This window comes from Heterodontus francisci, chromosome 36 (genome assembly GCF_036365525.1).
Source record: "Heterodontus francisci isolate sHetFra1 chromosome 36, sHetFra1.hap1, whole genome shotgun sequence".
Taxonomy (NCBI): domain Eukaryota; kingdom Metazoa; phylum Chordata; class Chondrichthyes; order Heterodontiformes; family Heterodontidae; genus Heterodontus; species Heterodontus francisci.
Window position 1 is genome coordinate 19845834 of NC_090406.1, and position 15540 is coordinate 19861373.

Consider the following 15540-nt stretch of genomic DNA (forward strand, 5'->3'; position numbering starts at 1 on the left):
TCTTGTTTCTGCATGCTACATGTTTGATACATTTTTCACCTGTTCAGTTGTGATTGGTCAGCATTTTATAAAAATATATATTTAAACCAATCTTAAGTGTGATATGCTTCACAAGTGTTATAGGCAAGGGTAGAAGCAAGACAGGTAGATGGAGTTATCACAGAGATTAGCCATGAATTGAATGGCAGAACAGGCTAGAGCTGCTGATTGGACTTCTGTTCCATGTTCCTTCGAGGTGTATAATTTTGAGGTGTGACAGGCATAATCTTTCACAATTAAACTGATAGCACTGAATTCTTTGGTATAATTTCATGTTGAATTATGAGTAGTTTCATGCTGATTAGGAAATGGATTGAAATTGGTCGTAAACATGCTGCAAAAACCTAAATAATGGTTTTGAAAAAAATGGTTTTATCTGTAAACGGAACAGGATCTCATGAAGCCAATGTTAAGCTTGTGGCGCTTTTCTACTCAATCCATTTCTTTTTTTATGATTTGTTTGAAGTCACCACATTCTTAAAAACAGCCCATAAAATGTTGCAAAAACCATAGATTTGTGTTTTTGCCTCTGACTTTTCCAAGCCTTCCAATATTTATATTCTAAGGTTCCTCGACACTAACTAATTCTGGAGTATAACAGATGGCACTGGAGGAAGAATAAGTCAGTATCATAGGTTTTACAGTAAGGCTGTTATGGGACCCCTCAATGGTGCAAGGAGTTCATCCAATGAGAAACTGAGCCATATGGAAAGCCCAAGGTTTGATAAAGTAACTGTCTGAGCAAGGTACTGTAGGGTGGACTGATGCCAGTGGAATTATTTGCCCAGTATGGAATCAATACCTTCAAATGAAATGAGGAAAAAATGGACAGAAAATGTAAATGAATCAAAAAGGGAGAACAAGTTGGTAGTGGCAATGTTGCAATTTTTATGATAAAAGCACTCTGAAAATATTTTCATCTGTTAAAACTTGTACCTGCTGAAAACCAGCATTAATGTATACGCCATAGTGAATCAACGTTTTGACTTTCTTTCCAACCTTACTGTTATTCTTAATGAAGGATTTTCTGATCTGCAAGCCATTAGTTCATGATTTTTTTTTTTTGCTGCCCTGCATTGCATTCATGCTTAATGTGACAGCCAGAGTCTGCAGTTAATCTTTAAAAGGATAGGACTGAGTCTGGCATAATACTTACTTAAATGTTATTTAAAACATGTCTTTACTAAACCATAACAAATAGCTAATTGAGATGAATCGTGCCAAGTGGGGTTTAACCCATTAAAATCAAAGAAATTTTAGGGATGATAAATGTAACAATTATCAGCTGGGTTACTTTTCAATATCAAGTGCTCTGGGGATAGAGATAGCAGTGCGCTTCATTAATGTTGCGCAACCTTCTCCCTCGTCCCCCAGGAACCAAGATGAAACAAGTCCTGACCTGGCTGCTTGCTGTCAAGGTTCCAGGATTCTCCTGAATTTTATGAATCAAGTTTACTATTAACAGAGGAATGAGCATTGGTATGTTTCACTTAAACTAATGATGTAGCAGTGATTACATTTTGAAAATGCCTCCTATCCTCTTGGACAACATCCAGTATCAATGACAAAATATGGAGGCAGCAGCAGTGATTCAACTTCAAGCCACATAAGTAGATGCTGACCTGACTTCCAAGGAACTGAATACAGGAATTGAGATTTTCTATTGAATTCAATGGTGTAAATAGACTGTATTGTGGAAGCAGTGAACATAAAGAATATACAATATTAGACTCATCTGACACAACATATTGGAAGCTTTAAAACCAGAATAGAGTAGAAATTCTCAGGAATTGAAAGATAAAAATAACTTAATTAAATATATATCAGCCTATACTCAGTTCCATGGAAACCAGATACAAAACAGATTATTTTAGTTAGACGAATTTCCAGTTAAGAGCAATTGAGTCCAGTTGTGGTGTTTCTGCCAATTTATTTCTGTAGCATTAAGTGCCTGTTATTTTTCAGTTATCAGTTATTTTTACAAGCATTTGCTGCAGCATACCGGAATTATCTAATATCACATAATACTGTAAACCCAAGTTCGATGGAGCAACTTTTGTCCTGCAGTGAGTCTCACTAATTTTAGTATCAATTCAGACTGGTAGAGGCAGGCAGTTTGTTAATGGCAAAAATAATTTGCACTTTGGGGTGAATCCAAATTTGCTTTGCCATTCTAACTCCACTGTAAATTAGGTCACTTTGCAACTTTGTTCTGTAACTGGCTCCACCAATGATACCTTTAAAATAATTGGCAAAAGAATTAGAGGCAATATGAGGAAAACAACGTTTACGCAGTGAGTTGTTATGATCTGGAATGCACGGCCTGAAGCGTGGTGGAAGGATACTCAATAATAACTTTCAAAAGGGAATTGAATAAATACGTGAAGTAGAAGAAATTGGGGGGCTATGAGGAAAGAACAGGGACCAATTGGATAACTCTTTCAAAGAGCTGACACAGACACAATGGACCAAATGGTCTCCTTTGTGTGCAGTATCATTCCATGATTAATTTCCACATCACCAATGTTAAACCTTAATACCAGAATATATTAACAAGCTCATTAAAATGTAAGATGCCAAAGGTTTTCCAGTGTTGCTTGTCTCTTGTCACTTACTTGCAGATCTTTCTGTTGCTTTATAAAAATTAAGTGTTTTATAATTGAATCCACTTAAAACCAGGGTTATAGACGTCCACACGACCAGTCAGTTTGTTTCTGAGCATGACAGGGATGAGAAATGGGCACAGCTAATCTAATTGTTTGTTTCAGTGGAACATTTCATTTACCGCCCAATCCAAGAATTGGTGAAATCCACCCAAAGACACAGTTGAGGAAGTGATGTACTTTGGTTGACAGTCCAAGGCTGTTAGCAGGGTTCCGGGGACAGCTTGATTTAATGAATTACTGATGACATTACCTTTTAAATACCTAGCTTTGTTTTTGTCTTGAGAGTTTCATAATGCATAAAAGAGCTGAGATTAGTGTTGAACATGAATGCTGCTGTGACACTGAACCATATACACAGGAAGGTTCCAGGTTTGAACCCTAGTCTTGGCTGAGTTAGTAATCTCAGATGGGAAGACAGTGAGTCACCACAACTGGCCTGTTTGTCTCTAGGTTAGGAAGGGGAGAAGATCAGCCTGGGTTGCTATCCCCGATTGTCATCTGCTGGATCGAGCTTGCATAGGGATGCAGGTTTGTGTATATCTGTGATGCTTTCCACAGTCAAATAGCCTAACACTCAAGGGTACAAATTGCATGAGGTTTTTCTCTTAGTGCAAACCCAGCATAATCCTGATGGGAGGAAGATCAGTAAATGGGCAAGACTCAGACCTTTCATGCTGGACAGCAGGTTCTTCCACATTGGGGTGTCGGGGGGTGGGGGGTGGTGTTGAGTGATTTATTTGCCAGTCATTATATTGTGGCAGCTATTTGGGTCTCTAGATTGGGGCTGCCTTGGGAGTCCCACTAGAGACCACTCTGATTGGCTCGGTGATACCTACGTCTGTTGAGAACAAGTGTTAGGTTCCTTTCTTGGCATGAGGTGGGCTCCATGGTCACAGAGATATTGACTGGCATTGGAACAAAAGCTTCTCATTGTGGGAGATCACTAATTTGAAAATGTGGCATCTTTACCTCTTCAGTTTGATCAACCTCTGGTTCTGATCTCTTGGGAGTAGTAAGGCGCAGTTCAGAGAATATTCTGGCTCTGAGGGCTATCTCCCCTCTCTACAAGGAAGGGCACCTGCCCCTTTATTTAAATAACCCCATCTCTGGGATTTGGAACATGGTCACTGCAGGATAAAAGCAGCAGGCATGGGTTCTGCCCCACCACACTAATTTCTAGCCTGTCACATGATGAATGGACCTTCTGACACTGTTGCTGGTCCCGTCGGACTGGACCCCAGCATGGGCGTCACTGCCGACAGAGGAGGCGAAGGGGAATAAAAAGGGAAGAAATCGTCGAAGAAAAATATGGCAATAGATGAGTAAATGCTATGTGGACTGCCACATCCCTTGCAGTGTTACAAATAACGTAATAATGGTGGATCAGTTACACCTGACAGGCTACAATTCTGCAGGTTAGCTAAGGAAACTTTTTCAAAACACAAGCTTCACCATTTTTAAATTATTTATTAGCATCGTATTCTATTATGTGACCCATTGTTAGTGATGTTACTTCCATTGAAGTCAACCCTTTCAACCCCACAGGCATGACCATGCCTTATTTCTTTTGGGAGTGGGGTGGAGGGAAAGGGGATGCCCTGATATATTCTGCTGTGGTATTAATTTTAATATTGTGCTTTCTTTGATTTGCTTTTCCTGACGTTAATTGGAATTTGACACGTTTTACAGTCCGAGAAAGCTTTAGTTCTTTTTTGGAAAATGACGCACTGGGACTATATTAAGCAGATGATATACACTACAATAACTTACATTTATATTGTGTCTCTAATGTAATAAAACATCCCAAGGTGCCTTACAGGGGTGTTATAAGAAAAATGTTGACACCGAGCTACAAAAGGAGATAGGAGGACAGTTTACCAAAAGCTCGGTCAAAGAGGTAGGCTTTAAATGGCGTCTTAAAGGAGGAGAGAGCTGAAGTGTTTCAGGGAGGGAATTCCAGAGCTTGGGACCTAGGCAGCTGAAAACATGGCTGGCAATGGTGAAGCGATGAAATTTGGGCACGGGCAGGAAGCCAAAACTGGAGGCTGGTAAATTTACTCTGTCATTAGTCTCCAGACAATAGGTGTGTGCAATAGTCTCATATGGCTCTGTCGTTGGAGTATTACACATTCAGTAATAACAATGCAGACAGAGAATAAATAATGACAAGACACGTTCATTATTAATCACACTGAAATATAATATCAGAAATATAAATCCATTTCTGCATTTTTCCCCAGGATGAATGCAAGTACAGTATATAAGAAAAAAAATTCTTATATTTACATAACCAAATAACAATGTATAAAACAAACCCTGTTATACAGAACAATTGCTTTACATCAAAAGTCCAAAAATTAAAGAATACATTCCCCCTTCTTTATTGTATATATACACATCTACCATTGTACAGCTGGGAATTAAACTGTATTCGATCATTGAGATTTCACACGTGAAGTTACTTATACTGATGAATAATTACACAGATGTGCTGCTGTAAGGCTGCACACAATACACACACACATACACCTCTTTGCACAAATGCTCATTTGTTCACACAGTATCTTTGAGGAATTGGAAGCAAATTAACAAAAAAATAAATGTAGCCACAAAACACCAATGCCAAGGAGTCACTCAATACCCTGATATCAAAACACAAGTGCCATATCATTACATAACCTCAAGAAAACTTATCAAAAGAATCACTTTGTACTGTACAACAAAGGTAGCCATGTGATGATGAGGGTTATTTTAGTTGATTATCTTGTCATCCTAAATAATGATTTCACAGGGCCTTCACTAACAGCAGTAAGTGTACCATATAAACAGATTTGCCAAGTTGGAAACGAGGTGATTCAAACAGGAGGCAAAGAAGTCTGAAATATACTATCCCTTCCTTTAAGTAAACATGTTAAAATATTTCCTTCGATATGGAAAACTGATCAAATAAAACTGCAATTAACAAACTATGAAATTAAAGCAGATGTTGGAAATACACAGTAGCTGTACCAGCATCTGAAGAGAGGAAAGACAGGTTGTCACTTTTGGCACAGACCTTCTTCAGCGAATTGGGACACAGAACTGCAGTATTCCAAAGCGAGGTGCCGCAAAGTGTTCATGATTCAACGAACAGCGTGCTTTTTTAAATCTTACCTGTCACTGGAAGGTGTTGTGCCAATTCTGACCTCTTGAGCACCACTGATTTTAATGACTCCACCATTGGCGGCTGTGCCATAAGTTGCCTCGGCCCTAAACTCTGGAATTCCCTCGCTAAACCTTTCCGTCTCTTTCTCCTCCTTTTAAGATGCTCCTTAAATCCTACCTTACCTGTCCTAATATCTCCTCATGTGGCTCGTTGTCAAAATTCTGTTCGCTAACACTCCTGTGAAGCACCTTGGGATGTTTTACTGTGTTAAAGGCACTATATAAATTTAAGTTGTTATTTCAAGATGGAAAAAAGATGCCATCCTGGGCTCTTCTCCACACCTCCTAGTGGCTGCTTGCAGAACAGTCCTAGGAATGGAACTGTTCTCAGGCCAGGAATGGTGACATGGCTTAGAGACTTAACAGTTGAGATAAAGCAAAGATTGATTTTAAAAAAAACATGCTTTCTTTGGGAGGGAATCAATGTTCCATATAATAAATGTTCCCACTGCACAATCTTCAGAAAAACCCCCTTGTTATTATACCACCTTAAACTACAGTAGATTGGATAAAAATAGAATGGATTTCCTCCATCTGAATTTCAATATATTCATAAATTGTTATTACAGCTGTGAAATTTAAAGGCTATTAATTTAATTTGTTTTACAACAACATAATACTGGTAAATGTAATCTCTTTTCCAGTAATAAAAATCCCAGTTTTGGTTGCTGTACTCTGCTGACTTGTTCCCATGTATTTAGGACACAGAGACACAGCTGCGCTAAGTCCAGCATGTCTGGTTAACTGTAGGCATTAAAAAGTTCAGGTATATATTTTCTTCATTGACAGAATTTGGTTGAGACACGCTTTAGCAGATCATGTAGCTGCTTCATCAATGACCTTTCCCCTCCTCCCCCGCCCCTCATCATATTGCCAGAAGTGTGGTTGCTCGCTGATGATTGCAGTTTTCAGGTTTGCAATTCCTCAAATAATGAAGCATTCCATATTAGCACGCAACAAAGCCTGGACAACATCCAGGCTTGGGCCAATATGTGCCAAATGACATTTTGTGCCACCCAAATGTTGGGCATTGACTCCAACAAGACAGAGTCTAACAACCTCCCCTTGACATTCAATGGTATTATCATCCTTGAGTCCCTCACCATGAATATCCTGGGGGTCACCATCGACCAGATACTGAACTGAACCAGCCACGTAAATATCATGGCTATTACAGCAGGGCAGAGGCTGGGTATTCTGTGGTGAGCAGACTCTCCACAAAGCCCACTCACCATCTGTAAGGCACATGTCAGGATTGTGAAGGAACACTCTCCACTTGTCTGGATTGGTGCAGCTGGAACTACACTCAAGAAGCTCAGCACCATCCAGGACAATCTGCTTGACTGGCATCCACCTTAAGCATTCACTCCCCCCACCGCCAGCACTCAGTGGCTGCGAGTGCACTAGCTACAGGTTTCACTGCAGCAACTCACCAAGGCTTCTTCAACAGCCACTCTGAAAGCCACAACCTCCACTGTCTGGACAAAGGCAGCATGAATGTGGAAACGCCATTATGTGCAAGTTTCCCACCAAGGGTCATACACTATCCTAACTTGGAAATATATCACCATTCCTTCAGCTTTGCTGGGGAAAAATCCTGGAACTCCCTACCTAACAGCACTTTGGGAGTACCTTCATCACGCGGACTGTATCGGTTTAAGAAGGTGGCTCGCCAGCATTTTCTCAGCTAGTGATGCCCATATTCCAAGAAGAAATTTAAAAAAAATACACTCAAGTACTTTTCTCATTTAAAAATCTACTGTTAAAATGTCAAAGTCCAGTTTGACTTACTCACATATATAAGCACAAAATTAAATTTGTTTTGATATTTGCTTTGAATTTTATATAAAAATATCAAATCAGAGTTACTAATGATGGCTCCTACAACATGATGGCTAATGTCAAAGAACACTAACTTAATATCACGTAGTTGAAAAACAATTACACAACACACATCTTCCTTCACCCCTCCCAGCTGAATCAGTCTGGGATAAATAGATCAAATATTTACAGTTCTGACCAGCCACATCAAAACAAAGACATTGAAATTAGACAAAGAAAGTTTTAGACTCTGTTTTGAGGGAACTAGTTGTGTTTCTGAATAGAGAAAAGATTGAAGGATGGGGGAGGGGGTGAGGAGAGATTGCCTCTACAAAATAGTACATGTTTTGAAGAAAGAGCTTTACAAGTTTGCTACACCTAGTACACAGAGGAAATCTCCATCCTTGGTGAGAAAGTAGATAGGTGTGACTGAGTTACAAGCTAGGCCCGACCATGTTTATGCACTCGATCACAGACAAGTACATTTGCACAGAAAACATGTACCTATAGCCAGCTGTAATATACTCTATTTTAAGTTCAGCCAAACTGCTGCAAACAGATCCCGACCGGAAGACAACAAGCTAAACTCTGTTTCACTGCTTGGAGTCAAGTCACTAACTTCACCCAAAACAGCCAAGGCTTCCGATGGCACATCACCAAACCATGAACTCATTAGGCAACATATTAGCTTGGCCATGTAAAATATAAAACAAAAAGCAAATCTTCTGGAAAGTATCAATGTTAGCCATGCTTGTGATTCTTCCCACTGTCAAATATCCTGCTGGCATGTATGGCTGAGGCCTGCGTATGAAGAATGCCCACTTCGATGAGGTACTCCGATGACTCTTGATACCTGTGGGGCCATACTGCAAGCTAGATTGAACAGACAAATTAATGGGCATGAATTCAGATCACTGCACACTTCCCCATCTCGGTCTTATAGCTATGGTGAGCTGCTGATCGCATCCAGCTGTCTCCGTGGCACAGTAGCAATAGTGAAAGCATGGTCCAGCTTGAGCTACACTGTTATCCTATAAACGTCACTACTGCTGAAATCAACCATATTGTGAAGTACAAATGTCTCAACATGATCATCGGTTGAATGCAACCAAACTGCTGCTGTGTCCACCTCGTAGATCATCAGGATCTACCAGACCTCCGTGTGGTTATAGTCCTTTACAATACTGCTACTCAGCTGAGGATAAGCTAATTACCTCTGGATTTGACTATTCTAATACACTCCTTGTCAGCCTCCCATATTCTACTCTCCATAAACTTGAGGCCATTAAAATTCCACTGCCCATATCCTAATTCGCAACAAATCCCATTCACCTATCACTCGCTGACCTACATTAGCTCCCAGTTAAACAATGCCTCAATTTAAAAATTCTCATCCTTGTTTTCAAATCCTTCCATGGCCTCGCCCCCCTCCTTATCTCTGCAATCTCCTGCAGTTGTTCAACCCTATTAAATATCTGTGCTCCTCCAATTCTGGCCTCAAGCAGCCCCAATTTTAATAACTCCACCTGGAGTTGACTGGGCCCTAAGTTCTGGAATGTCCCCCCTAAACCTCTCTTTCCTCCTTTTAAGATGTTCTTTAAAGCATACCTCTGACTAAGCTTTTGGTCATCTACCCTAATATCTCCTTATGTGGCTCAGTGTCAGATTTGTTTGATAATGCTCCTGTGAACTACCTTGGAATGTTTTATTAGTTAAAAGTGCTATGTAAATGCAAGTTGTTGTTAAGCATTGGTCATTCCTTGCCTGAGCATTCTTGCCCTAAACCCTTCCTTCTATGATAGTTGGCAATCCATTCTTACGCACTCCAAATCCTTTCCATCACTCCAAGCCATTTCCTCTCTTCCCAGCCTTAATATCCTTGTCCCAATGGCTCAAAGATAATCTCTGAGCTGTAAGGAGCAGAAGTTCAAGGTTTGATCTCCTGTCTGCAATATGTTAGCTCATCTCAGCCAGGACGGTGATGGGGTGTGTTACAGGCTTCCTGCGGTTTGGCTGTGATTTTTCTTCAAACCAAGATGCGTCTTGGTTCATGCGTGAGAGATTGCTATTGGCTGAGGTACCAGACAGCAAGCACTGTGGAACCATCTCCTTGTGAGAGAGTCAACAACATCAGTAGAGCAGGGGTGGGGGAGAAGAAGAGAAATATATTTTAAAAATTCTCCCCCAATATTCCAACACGCACTTACCACTGAATGCACCTTACATTTCCACCTCACATCAAAAACAAAATAAAAAAACTGCTGCTTAATATTGATCTATATCTCACGGATATGATTTCAAGAAGCACTTTTACCTATTGTTTTGTGTCATTATTTTAATGACAAACTGTAGCATTTTTAAACCAAGAAGATTAATTATCTGTTGTGCCAAAATCTTTAAGCTATTGAATAGCTATTAAATGTCCTTTTTACAAATAAAAAGGTTTTCCAGGGCAGATTGCTACAAGGTTCCGTGGACTGTGCTGTGAGGTATAGCAGTTACTGATACAGTAACTCATAATCTCATAAATTCTAATGAGATCAGATTGAGTCTTATCACAAATGTAAAATGCATAGTTGGAACCAGTGACTAATTGAACTAGACATTGAGTATAAACAATTTAAGATTTAAGATGGGGAGTCCAATGTCGTTGCCGAAACTTTAATCAGGATTCACCATCCTAAGTTTTTAAACTTTAGACAGCAATTAGGACAGCAGTCATAGCACAGAGAATAGGTGGTGAATTCTGCCCAGAGACAGTCAAAGTCATAGCTAAATGCTCAAATGCACCACCTGATGTCGTACCAAGTCGCAGAAACTGAGAAGGCTTGAGGTCAATCCCTGGTTTGTGTTGAGTTTTCTCACTTCAGCTGGGGTGGCAGATGTAATACTACAATCGGTCTCAGGACTCTCAAGTTAGGTAGGAGGGAACAAAATCAGCCATGTTTCTGCTCCTGAGCACCATCAAGTGGCTCTTGTTGGAAAGCACATGTGTGTAGACATTGGATGAGGAGAGGATTGGGCATATCTGTGATGCCCCTGTTACAGAAGAGTCTAGACTCATATAATAAGAACGACCATGAAGTGGGCTGCTAGTGGCCACCATCAATCTAGAACTTCGAGAGAAAGAGGGGTGAGGAAATCTTAAAAAATTGAAAAAAATTGATAAATCTATTCGTGGTCCTCCATGTTTTGGCTTCAACTATTCACTTATCTTACACACACCACAAAAGATTCTGATAATAAAAGCAAAATACTGCGGATGCTGGAAATCTGAAATAAAAACAAGAAATGCTGAGAATACTCAGCAGGTCTGGCAGCATCTGTGGAGAGAGAAGCAGAATTAACGTTTCAGGTCAGTGACCCTTCTTCAGAACATTATTATTATTATAAAAGATTCTGATAGTTCTTCATCAAAGGATCCTTATAAAGCAGTTTTCCAAGAGTTGTAAGATGTAGATGCTTGAAATCTGGCCAAGTTGCTCGATGTGCTTTATGTCCAAATGGTCATTTTCCTTCTGTTTTTAGGGTTTTTCAGTGCATTACATGCTACTGAAGTAAATTGTTACTGAATGTTAGTCCCATGATATTACTTCTGCAAATTGTGAGGGTGATTTCAATTTTTGGATTTACCAATTTCATTCACATTTTAATCAAAACAAACTCTAGATGTAACCATTGGTACCGTGATGCACCTCCCTGCCTCAAAATAAGAATCAGCAAAAACTTTGAAAGTGTAATGAGATTGGACTATATGCTCTGCCATTAATCTTTCTTTAACCCAGCAAAAAGCATCTTAGCACTTGATTGTGGAAAACTATACTCTAAAAGCAAATCTGTGATAAAATATGATTAAACAAATTCCGGGTCCCGGTTTTCAAGCCCAATGTCTATTTTCCCATGACGCATCCATACCCACGGCAACTGACTGCGCTGCTCTCTCACATATAATGGCCTCCTGAAATGGACAGGCTGCCAACTATTCCTGTCCACATTATTTGACTGGTTTGTATTAAAATCTGCCAGGCTTTTGTTGGAATTACTCGCTTGGTCCAGTTCCTCATCATTTTCCTGCCCGTCTTTCTTTAGCTGTTGAGCTGAAGCCGTAGAACATTCGTCAGTCGTTTCTGACACCGATCCCTCCGTCTGTGGCGTGTCAGCATCTGAATCCTGAGCCTTACTTTTCTCAGTCTGTTTTGAGACACTATTGTACTCTTCTGCATGGTCATTGTAGAACGGAGGCTCATCAGCGCTAGTTACGCTCTCCTGTTTTGGCAAACGCCCCTTTCGATTCCTCGGGACCCCTTCCTCAGACCCTGTTGGTCCTGCACCACATTCAGGTGGCCCGTCTTCCAGCTCAAAGTCAGAATCCAGTGAGCGCTCGCGAGATTCTGAAGACTTTTCTGATCCTAAAGAGTTTTCTGAAACAAAACATATGTAGATTAATATCCTGCCAATAAATTCTAATACAGTAAGATAGTAACAATAATACTCAAAACACCATCACATGATTAAAGACTTTGCTCCGTATCACCTGGCAATCTCTCCAGCTTCAAACAAACCTGAGCAACTTTCACTGCAAAGAAATGGATCTGAATATATGGCAAAATTCCACTTTGTTCAATGATTTACCATCTGGTGTATACTTGTGGTTACACCTGTAAGTGAATTAAGGGCAGTTCTTGGGGCTCAGATGATGATCATGAACCACGACAGCTAGAGCTACACTCTTGTGGTTCACTGTATCATATGAAAGAATGCGGGTTATATAGCACCTTGGCATGTCTTAAGAGTCCCAAAGTGCTTCACATCTAATTATTTTTGAAGTGAAGTCACTGTTTACAAAAACAAAAAAAAACAAAACAAAGAACAGCACAGGAACAGGCCATTTGGCCCTCCAAGCCTGCGCCGATCTCGATGCCTGCCTAAACTAAAACCTTCTGCACTTCCGGGGACCGTATCCCTCTATTCCCATCCTATTCATGTATTTGTCAAGATGCCTCTTAAACGTCTCTCTGGTACCTGCTTCCACCACCTCCCCCGGCGACAAGTTCCACATCCCCTCTAAACTTTGCCCCTCTCACCTTAAACCTATGTCCCCTAGTAACTGACTCTTCCATCCTGGGAAAAAGCTTCTGACTATCCACTCTGTCCATGCCGCTTATAACTTTGTAAACCTCTATCATGTCGCCCCTCCACCTCCATTGTTCCAGTGAAAACAATCCGAGTTTTTCCAACCTCTCCTCATAGCTAATGCCCTCCAGACCAGGAAACATCCTGGTAAACCTCTTCTGTACCCTCTCCAAAGCCTCCACGTCCTTCTGGTAGTGTGGCGACCAGAATTGCACGCAATATTCTAAGTGTGGCCTAACTAAAGTTCTGTATAGCTGCAGCATGACTTTCCTATTTTTATACTCTATGCCCTGACCGATGAAGGCAAGCATGCCGTATGCCTTCTTGGCTACCTTATCCACCTGCGTTGCCACTTTCAGTGACCTGTGGACCTGTACGCCCAGATCTCTCTGCCTGTCAATACTCCTAAGGGTTCTGCCATTTACTGTATACTTCCCACCTGCATTAGATCTTCCAAAATGCATTACCTCACATTTGTCCGGATTAAACACCATCTGCCATTTCTCCACCCAAGTCTTCATTCGAGCTATATCCTGCTGTATTCTCTGACAATCCTCATCACTGTCCGCAATTCCACCAACCTTTGTGTCGTCCGCAAACTTACTGATCAGACCAGCTACATTTTCCTCCAAATCATTTATATGTACTACAAACAGCAAAGGCAGATGCCGCAGCCAATTTGTGAACAGCATGATCCCACAGACAGCAAATTTTCCTGAATATTCAGTTAATGTGTTTTCTGTTAGTAATGGTGATTGAACACCAGAAGAACTCATTTTTCGAATCATGCCATGGGATATTTTATATTGTTTCATAGAGGAGGTCACCTCTAAAAACACAGCTCTCCCTCTAATAGTGGGGCTTGAACCCACATCCTTCTAATTCAGAAAAAAGAATATCAGCTGAACCAAGCTGACAGTTGGGAGTACTGTACAAACATTTTCAGCAGTGCTTGATACGACTAACTGACTCATACCTTTTTTTTTGGGCTGTGTTTGCTGACAGCACAACCACTAGGTGGTGCTGGACTAGTACATGCGCAAATGCAGCCTCATCCATTGAAATATCACTGTCTGTGATGTTTCAGGCAGCTGCCGGTAATAAAGATGGTGCTGCTCAATTTGTCACAAAAAACAAATTAAACCCAAGCCCCCTCAATGGCCGTGATTGCCGCCTCCATCCCAACCTCAACAGTATCCCGCACCCTCCAGCCATCACTGCTTCTCTTTGCCAGTCCCTCCCAAGCCCGTCAGCTTGCCGCTTGCTCCCTGCCTCGCCATTGCCTCCCCTCAGCCACTCACTCCCCGCCTCGCTGTTTTCTTATCTTGCCTGCTTGCTCCCCACTTTCCGCCCCCCTGCACCCCCTACCAGCTGCTCACTCCCGGCCTCGCCGCTTCCCCCATCTCAGCAGCTTGCTCCCTGTGGCGCCCCGTCACCCCTTGGCTGCTCAGTCACCTTCGGCGTCTCATTCCCTGCCGCTTCTCCGGGCAGTGCAGTGGGGAGCAATCAGCCGAGGGAGGGAAGTGGCGAGCGAGCAGCTGAAACGGCAAAGCAGGGAGCAAGTGGCCGGGGTGGGTGAGAAAGTGGGGAGCGAGCGGCCGAGGGGGGGAAAGTGGCAAGGCTGGTAGTGAGTGGTCGAGGGGAGGGAAGTGCGAGGTGGGGAGCGAGTGGCTGAGGGGGGGGGAGATGGCGACGCTGGGAGTGGGTGGCTGAGGGGAGGGAAGCGCGCGTTGGGGAGCATGTGGCTGAGGGGGGGAAGTGGCGAGGCCGGGAGCGAGCGGCCGAGGGGGGGAGGCAGCAGTGAGGCTAGGAGAGAGCGGCCAAGGGGGGGTGGGGCGGGAAGTGGAGGGTACTGTTGAGGGGGAATGGAGGCAGCAATTGCAGCCATTGAGGGGTAAGGCAATATTCGGACGTCATTATGTCTGACGTCATTGCGTGGCGATGTTGGTGCATGCATGTGCAGATTCATACTGGCAAGCTGGCAAATGTTCAGACACACTGATGACATCGGCAATCACTCTGCGTTGTCAGGAAATACTCCATTTTTAAAATCCTTTTCACATGAATTTCTCTCTCTTCCCCTCTCCTGAATGGGTTGACTTCTCGCTGGGAGATCGCTTCATGGCAGTCTCCAGTACCTCACCGAAGTGGCAGTTATTTATGTGTGAGCCTTTCCAGTGAATGTTAGCAGACTATTAGGCTGGAGGGGCATCACAGTTAATCCAGCTTATGTCCTCACAGCATCCACAGGGTGCTTCCAGCAGGGATCACTGGACAATGATTAGGTGTGGGAATCCTTTCCTATTTTCACCTTCCTAATCCAAAGCACCAGGGATTGGTTACCTCAGTTGGCCAGACAGCTACAGTGTGACGCAGAAAGACGCCAACAGCACAGGTTCAATCCCCGTACCAGCTGCGGTAGTTTATTGAGGTCTGCCTCCTCACCTTGCCCCACACTTGAGGAGTGGTGACCCTCAAGCTATACATCACCGACTGTCTCTCTCTAATGGGGAGAGATGCACATGGTCCTTTGGGACTATGGCTAGAACAATCCAAAGCACCATGGTCAATTGCAGAGATCCCAAGATACCCTGCATGATCAATCAACTCAGGGATCGAACCTAGGACCTTTTTAGTTTGCATGCCTGAGTTAGTCACGGGATAAAATCAGTGAACT

At 42.2% G+C, this 15540-nt stretch overlaps 1 protein-coding gene across 3 annotated transcripts in view; it reads right to left on the reverse strand.

Moving 5' to 3' along the window:
• Positions 1 to 4898: 4898 nt before the first annotated feature.
• The window catches only part of LOC137351635 (rho GTPase-activating protein 45-like), a 200077-nt gene continuing 189435 nt past the window's right edge, over positions 4899 to 15540 (reverse strand). For all 3 annotated transcript variants that reach the window (XM_068016279.1, XM_068016277.1, XM_068016276.1), the window contains exon 23: positions 4899 to 12151. In XM_068016279.1, the coding sequence (XP_067872380.1) occupies positions 11583 to 12151 (569 nt within the window). In that variant the 3' untranslated portion in view covers positions 4899 to 11582. The remainder of the gene's footprint in view (positions 12152 to 15540) is intronic.